This window comes from Dromaius novaehollandiae, chromosome 21 (genome assembly GCF_036370855.1).
Source record: "Dromaius novaehollandiae isolate bDroNov1 chromosome 21, bDroNov1.hap1, whole genome shotgun sequence".
Lineage (NCBI taxonomy): Eukaryota > Metazoa > Chordata > Aves > Casuariiformes > Dromaiidae > Dromaius > Dromaius novaehollandiae.
Genome location: NC_088118.1, coordinates 11113558 through 11122332, shown reverse-complemented (window position 1 = coordinate 11122332; position 8775 = coordinate 11113558). Strand labels below are relative to the sequence as shown.

General features: G+C 38.6%; 1 protein-coding gene across 1 annotated transcript; it reads left to right on the top strand.

Moving 5' to 3' along the window:
* The first annotated feature begins 236 nt into the window (after positions 1-236).
* On the top strand, positions 237-7742 carry LOC135330445 (transmembrane protein 18-like). The gene is made up of 6 exons (XM_064524092.1): positions 237-249; positions 2546-2697; positions 3017-3137; positions 5649-5703; positions 6555-6648; positions 6771-7742. Exons 1-6 carry the CDS (start codon positions 237-239, stop codon positions 6855-6857), a joined length of 522 nt encoding a protein of 173 aa, XP_064380162.1. The 3' UTR covers positions 6858-7742.
* The last annotated feature ends 1033 nt before the right edge of the window (positions 7743-8775 follow it).

The window sequence follows — 8775 nt, the reverse complement described above, 5'->3', positions numbered from 1 at the left end:
ACAAGGGACATTAGCTTCTTGAGGTAAAAATTAGGAATACAATACCACAAGAACGAACCTACACTTAGGATCTTAATGAAATAAGATCACTGAGAACTATCTACCTGCTAATTCACAGATTTGTTAAAGAAAGGCAAAAAAAAAAAAAAAAAAAAAAAAAAGGGCAGCACTTCAGTATGTGTGGGGAATTTCAAAAACAAAAGTTCCTTCCTATTTACTTGGAGATTCTAACCTGCATGTCCTTCCACAGTAAGTAGAAAAGGCACTTCCAAGTAGTGGCTAGCACAAACCCAGATTTGCTGGCCAGCTCCCAGTGCTATGATTAAAATATAGTTTAGCACTCAGTTTTGAGATTCTCTGCCATAAGCAGATCTTTTTTGTCATTGAGCTCGGTCTTCAGCAACCTAAACTTATATAAATGTGTAATTTTAGATACCTACCTATGCACAATTAAGTTTTTCTTTTGTTAAAAGGGATACATTTTCCTTTTTCTCCTGTAAAAATCAAAATGGATTATACTGTAGCCTGGACAGAAATTATATAGGAATCTGAATCTTACAACAGAAAAATGAGATTCAGTTTTAAAAACCTATTTGTCTAGTTACTCTTAGTAAAAAGAACAGAAATATTTCTACATCATCATTGATATTGCATACCTCTTGTTTCTATAGTATCTTTAAAATTAAGATCTGAATGTAGCATGCTGGATCTGCAGAGAAGCTGTAACAGGAAAAATGTACAGGCCTTTCCCTATAAAAGAGCAATGTGTGTATTTGTTATTTTTAAGTATGTTCTGCTTCACATTCCATTCTCCATGAAAAATGAAAGCTAACCTATATCACACAAAAGTGTTGGTAATACTTATGTATCTGCTACCACCTGCTGACAAACACCATTATTGACTTTATCCTAGCCAGTCTCATAGAAGCAGCCTGTATTTTGTGATAAAGCTTGCACTGACTGCTCTCTACAGTGCCTGACAGTAAAAACTACATAAAATTTTCAATACTGTATGTTGTAGTCATAATAAGCCACTAACTTTCTATCCAGCCAGCTTGCCTGTATGATAGATTCACCACTGACCAGCATATTCAGCTCATAAAGCATCTACTATATCTTCCATTCACTGAACCTGTTCAGCTGTTGCAGACAGTTATTCTAGTCAGTTACTGAGCAATTTAAAAGAAACTGATTCCCCATTTACAGAAATCCCAAATCATTTAATCTAGTACATTAATCGTAAGATTTTTTAAATGACAAGTCAATTTCTCTTGGCCTTATTTCCCAATCTATAATGTGGGCTGAAAACATCTTTTTCTTTTTTCCAGTCTTAAAACTAAGATCAGAATAGTAATAGAAATGAGAGCCTTTGTTACTTAAAGCATTGTAAAATTAAGCAGGATGGTGCAAAGCCATTCATTTACCTCCAGATATTATTGTTGCTGAGAAAAAGACCACCAAAATCCTAAAACAAAATGGAAAAAAACATCTTCAGTTTTAGGTAACTCACACTAAATTGCAGAAGTATGACACTAAAAAGAGATTACAGTTCACACTGAGGCCTGTATTTGTCTATATGGTAGAGTAAGTGTTTATAGTGTTTACTTCTGCTTGCACTTCCAAACATTTTGAAAAAAGCTGTCAGAGTTCCCATTCCTGCAGCACTTCATGAACTTTCATGAATCAAATTTTAAACCCAATTTCATATAAAAATGATCTGGCAAAAAATGTAAGCCAAAGCTTCAGATCTGGTAAGCCAAACCTTCAGAAAAAATAATTTCATGACAGCAATAGAAATGTCATGAAAACCACAGCATAGAGCTACTGCGTAACAGTATGCCTTGTGGTTCAGACAAAGATAATTCTGTTAAGATCATGAAGCTTGCTGTCTTAGCCGATGAACCTGAACTTGAAATTTCTACTTAAGAGCGATAGGTCTTTAAGACTGGTAGGTTCCTCGAAACCTACACGCATTTAGCAAAAACAAAGGTGTGAATGAGATGTCTTATCCCCTTTTCATTGCCCACTAATCCATTTTTTTTCTTTTGCAAGATTAGCATTTTTCACCAGACTTAAGCTCCTGCCTGGAGTGTTCAAGTGGTTTCTAGTCAGAAATTTCCAATCAGGCTTAACACTGTCCTTTTTTTTTCCCGCAGTTTCATCCTAAAGCAGCTGAAGCCAGGCACTGTTACTGAGGGAAGACCGAAGAGGCAACACGGCACAGGGCTGCAGATCTGAAGGGCCCGGAAAGCCCTGACAGCAGCCTGACACTATGCAACAAACTGCCACAGAAAATACTCTCTGCCAATCTTCTTGTATGTCAGCTACTAAAAACCTAACAGGAGTTTCTGCCGTTTCTCTGAGAGGGTCGAGTCACCACTGAGAAAATTTCAGTTCCAGAAGCAGGAAAGACGATTCTTACTGAAGACCGGGGCAGCCCTGCTCCCCGCGCTGCTGCCGAGAGCCGCCTCTGCCCTCCCAAAGGGGGGCGGGAAGCCCTGGAAGCGCCACCCACACCGCGCAAACGGCCTCCCCCCGCCCCTAGCTGTCGCGGAGCAGGGCCTGGGCGGCGGCAGCCGTTGGGCGACTTCTCGCGAGGCTTCGGCGGCGGGGAGGGGCGGGGGGCGGGGCGCTGCCGCCGCCGCCGCCGTGGAGGCGCCGCGGGGCGCGCCCCTGGGGCTGGGCACTGTGCTGGTGGTGAGGCGCCCCCGCTCGCTGCAGCCGGGCTCCCCGCGGCGCTCGCGGCTCGCTGCGGCGGCGGGGCCGACGAGGGGAGGGGTGCGGACGGCGCCGGCCTCGGGGGTGCCGTGGGGCTCGGCCCCTGCGCGGGGGGGGCGCGTTTGGGCGGGCGGCCGGGCCGCGGGCACCTTCCCGGCGGCGTTGTTCTGGGGCGCCCCGTGGCTGCGAGCGGGGCCGGTGGGCGAGAGGGGGTTTCCTCTTCCGTGTGGGGTGTGGAAAGGAAAGCTGCCTGATGGAGCTTGCGTGATCGCCGAGTCTGTCTTAATTTTGTCCCTAGACGACGGACTGGTCTGAGCCCTGGCTGGTGGGGCTGGCGGTTTTCCACGTCCTCTGCTTCCTCCTGACGTGCTTCTCTCTGCAGCACTATCGGGTGCAAATAGGGCACTTCCTTTGCGTGGGTGAGTAGTGTGTGCAGTGCTGCTTCCCTGAACTTGCCTTTCGGGTGGCAGGCGGCACCTGCATCCTTTATGCCACTAATACTGTTAAAGATATTCTTCTAGGTTAGTAATTACAATTTTCTGTATATGTCTGCGTAATACTGGGTTTTGTGATATGCTTTACAATAGTTAAAGGGCATGCAAAGCAGTATTTCTCTTTTATTAATACATGTGCCTGTACACAATAATACTTACTTGCATTTCATTGTCACAGAAGCTGTTATAGCATATGTGCCTATTTGTTTTGTTTCCAAGACTATATGAAGTAGTGACTTGAAACTTTGGCCTTAGGGAGGATTTGTGATAAATAAGGTTTCTTCATAGTTAATTATGTATCACAGCTTCACAGAAGATTGCTGTTACTCTAGAGAAGCAGACAAGGACTCTCACAAGCTGGCAGTTACTCTCTGCCTTCTTCTAATGCTGCCCTTCAGGAAATATGGCCAGCTTTTGGCTGGATTCATTTCTGGATCTGGTCTACTGCCTGACTAACACCTGTGCGAATGGCATGAGGAAGAGCAAACCTGGTTCTTACCGTTGCGGTACCAGTGTTTGCTGTTTCAGGATTTGTCAGAGGTCAGCCTGAGGATCCTCTGTGGCCTTGCCTAACCAAAGCTCTGTCTTTGTGGCTGACTGGCTTAAGAGTAGCCTTGCGGAGGGTATTTGTTTTAGAAGATGTCATGGATTTGATTATATGCATGTGCTGCGAGCAGCACCGTGGTTCTAGTTATGGCTGTACACACTGCCTCAGTTCTGTCATGCTTACAGAGTAATGGAGGAAGGATGAGCAAGTTAAAGAGAATCACAGGCAAAAAATTCCACTTGAAGACTATGTTGACATTTTAAAATATCATTTAGTCAACTAGTTAAGTTGAAAGGGGAATCACAGTTTTCTCAAAACTGCAAATACGTAACTCAGCTAAAACTAAGGTTTCAGTGATGTAAATTACCTCCCAAAATTAATATAGAAATCTTAGTAAATTTCTGTAAATCCATTTCTAACTGCAGAGTACAGAGGAAGAAATAGTGATGCCACGTGTACAACACATTAGGCCCAAGTGTTCCTTTTAAAAAGTCAGGATTTTCTTTCTTAAATTTAATGTTAGGCATGTAGAATTTCTAATGACATGCTGGCTCGGTTTACTTTAGATTCTTCATCTAAAGTATTCTTAGTGTTACCAGCATGGATTTGCACACCCAAGCACTAATTGCATTGAAAATTGGAGTGGAACTGATCTTTGATGGCTTTTCAATGCAAGTATGATGTAAATTTCCTGTAAGCGAGATGAGTGCTTAAAAAAATCCTTATCAAGTCACAGCCTTGTACGTCCCTGAAAAATTGAACCACTGGTGATACATCAACAATAAAAAATATTTTATGTTGTACAAAGTAAAAAATGACTAAAGAAACTACAAAATTATCACACTGGTTTACCTTGACATGATAAGTATGATCTATATTGTGCAGTACCATACAAAGATAACCCAGCTGATGCCAAAACAATACAGAATATTGTTTATTATGGCATTCCCCTTCACATCACCAAATTTTTTTTTTAAACTGGTTTGGGCATGTCATCTTTAAAGTGACTGAAGCAGTTTTAAGTTTCTCCTTGTATCATTTTCCACAAAAAACAAAACAAGGAAATTTTTTAATTGGATAATATATAGTCTCATTGCTTTTCTATTAAACATATGATTTCAATGGATTTTCTTGCTGTCTTGATGCATTTATGCTACATATAACTGTTGAATAAGGATATACTAGTTTTCACTGGACTGCAGCGGACTGCTCTGCTATATACCTACCACAAACAAAGCTTGTGCTGTGTCCTCATAAGTGAATTCAAAACACTTCTGTGAAGCAGTTTTAAATACAGTGTTTCTCCTAGATATTTTAATGACCAAAAATGTTAAAACTATAAATAGAAGGGATTTACCTTTTTAAGACTTGGACGCAATGCAATGTAGGAAGGAACTGCATAAATGCTTGTTTATAATTCTGGTGAATTTACTCTTAATGTTTAGTACACTAGCTTTAGATAGTAATGGTGGATATAAAACCTAAAGCATCTAAAATGATATCTTAATTCTATACCAGTCTGGGGGGAGTGCTGACTTTATTTTACAGATTTATCTTAGAAGCAATCATCAACAAGATTGATGGAAAAAATACTGATTTAAAAAAAAAATACTCATGTGTATACTGAGCTCTTCCTGTAAGCTCAGATATGCAGGATTTTATGTCTCTTTGTAATATTGCAAGTATGTTTTCTGATCACTTAATATTTGTTAGTATCTATATGGGACACTTCAAACATTCAGAACTGGCTTTATGTAGTTAAATGTGTGACAATTTTCTGAGGATCATGGAATTTTAATGTAGAGTACGTATACATCTTAGAACTGATAACTTGCTGTTTATTTTTAAAGAAGTATTGAATCTAACAATACTTTTCTTTTGTTGTACAGTAGGTTTAGTTTACTGTGCTGAATATATAAATGAATTAGCAGCTATGAATTGGAGGTAACTGTTTTCCCTTTCACATTTAAATGCATGAGTTATTTTTTTGTATCATTCCACCAAAAACATTAATTGAAAGAGTCACTCATGTCTCATCAAGAGAATGTGATGGTGGAAGATCTGTTGCACTGATTGATAAAATCCTTTTGGACAAAACCATACAATGCAATATAGTTTCAACTTAGCTTATAGGAAAGAGTAATTTTTCTAACAGTTAACATGTGTTTACTGACTAAAAATCAAAAGAAGAAAAACACTTTTTGTTTGCATGGATTGTTGTAAACTAACTCTAAGAGAAAATCAGAGTAGTACAGTTAAGGGAAAGAGGACATGGGCTTTTTTTTTTTTTTTTTCATTAGCTGTTTGTGTTTAATAAGGTGAAGTTAAGCACCATTTCTCAAAAATATCGCTAAGTATTTTATATGCTTATTATGTGCATAAATATCATGAAAATCTGCCTGGTTTACTTAGTCTGTGTACCAGAATTAAACTGATGACTTTTTTCCGTAAGCATTGAACTAATCTTTCCCCAGTGTAACAGGGAAAGATTACTATAGTAATACTAATAGTCTTTCTGGAAAGATACTGTGTGTGTGTGTGTGGGGGGGTTCTGTCAAACAATAAAGCCTTACAAAAAAAAGAAAGGCTGGTATTGTAATGAATGTTCATAACTGATTAGATATTGACGACCCCTTTCTTCTGGCTTGATACAGTAGAATGTTGTCCCATGCTTGGGGCTCCCAAGAAGTGGGATAATCTGGCCAATATCCATGTAGAACAGCTATTATGAACATATAAAGTTGTGTGGAATACAGTGAATAATGTTCTTTTTTTTTTTTTTTCTTTTCTATCAGGCTATTTTCTAAATACCAATACTTTGATTCAAGAGGAATGTTTATTTCACTAGTCTTTTCAGCACCACTTCTGGTGAATACTATCATAATTGTGGTATGTGTTTATTTAAATGGATACTTCTTTCATGAAACTGATAAGTAAATGTGTGTGTGCATGTGTGTGTGTACACATTATATTAAAAATGAGTTGAATGTAATAATACTCATACTTTTCAGGTCACCTGGGTTTACAGAACTTTGAATGTAATGACTGAACTGAAGACACTACAGCAGAGAATTAAAGCAGAGAAAAAGAAGAATTGAAAGTGTTGAATATTTTTATTATTATTTGTAAAAATACTGTTTCATGTAATGAGTCCTTCTTGTATGTTTATCCAAGAACAGCAATGTTTTTTTGTGTCTGATGTTGAGAGGACTTTGCACCCTTTGGCCATGGACAATGAGGTGAAAGCAGGGGTTCACAATACATCTCAACTTTGCTATGAAATCAGGACAGGCTGGTCTTAACAGGTCTTTCTGTGCTTTAGTATAAGCTATTTTTACCGTGACCAAGACAATTAACACTGATAACGGTACAAACTTCCAGTCAGTTTTCATACACCTGTGTATTTTTTTTAACTGTGTGTTAAATACGTATTTATTAAGTATCCAGTCTTCTACTTACGCCAATTGAAGCTGTGCTATGGATTCTAGTAAATGAGGGCTAATATTCAGAACACTTCAAGAACTCATGCTTCTACAGAACATTTTACTTTGTAGATCAAGTTTCATATCTCATGTATGTATTGTGTGGCAGTGAACAATTCTGATACAGGACCATTTTATAAATAAAATTATCCATTGTATCTTGAATACAGATTGTTGGATTGCAGTTGATATTTTTAATTGTTTTTTTTTTTCCTTTTCTTTCTCATACAAATTGCTGGTTTGGTAAAATCTTGTACTTAATTTGTGTAAGTCAGTCAAAACCATCTCTAAATTGTTTCAATTTATATTTTACACTTTAATGCAGTTAGATAAATATCCTTTCTTAAATATGAATGAAATTTTTATAGTGTCTTTTGCTAGTTTGTGGAACAGAAGGGAAGGGGAGAAGCTTTAAGGTGTTCTACAAAATTCTGTTCATATGTATATACACATGTATAAAATGTTTGACTTTTTAATAAAGAACTGGAAATGACAAATTGACTCTGGTGAAAAGATCATATTAGATTTAGGGAATTTGGTGAGGCAAAGGAGATGAATACAATGTAAAAGAGTCCATGTACTTTTTTTAGTAGAAGTTATATGCGGAAGCAGTTAAAGCCTTGTGCAGAGACCTAGAGCTTCATCTAAAGTATGTATCATTTAAGACATGGGAAAAATGATCTACAAAATTAAACTTAGTAGAGTACAAAGGTTAGCTTGCAAAAGAACACTACTAAGGTTCTAAGCTTGCATGTATTTGTGAACTGGTGGAATTACATACTTCAGGAAAATAAGCAAATGCATGCACATACACAGTTTGAGCCTCACATGGGGCAGGGTGAAACTATTTCTGGAGGGCTTCACAACGTTGTGGAAGGGCAGTGCAAGTGCTAGGCTGGGATCCATTTCTTTACCTTTCCCATGAGTTATGAGACTCCTTAACTCAGCACAGCTTTCCTCATTCATTCCTCTATCAAGACCTGCAGGCTGTGTAGGCCATATATATATATATGTATGTTAGCATATAAATAAATATGTGCAGGTGTGGACACTTGTAGTGTTCCATTCTGTTACAACTCCTAGTGCAATTTTGGGCACTTCTTGAAAATGTCTGCAGTAGTCTGGTGGATAGTATGTGCCTTTAGGTGCATACTAAAAGCCACTGTTTTGGAGGTGTGAAAAGAATTTAGCCAAATGGCTGCAGGATAGCCTGTGCAACTTGTCTTCAGGACCAAAGAATAGGCCTATTCTATTTATATAGACATAATTCTCCCAGCCTGGTTTGGAAAAGTTCAGCTTTGGTCTTTATAGATGGGGCAAGATCAGAATTTGTGGTCTAGAGTTTTTCTTCTGTGGACCTAAATGTGACCACACAAATGTTGTCACAACAGTTCACAAGATAAAGGTCATGAGCAGAACAATATCAGGGTATAATCATTTTAGTATTACACATGTTTTCAGTTGAAATCCTTGCCTGGTACTGAGGGATCACCTATTAAGAATAGCCTTTGGCATCGTTGCACACTGTGTGTAG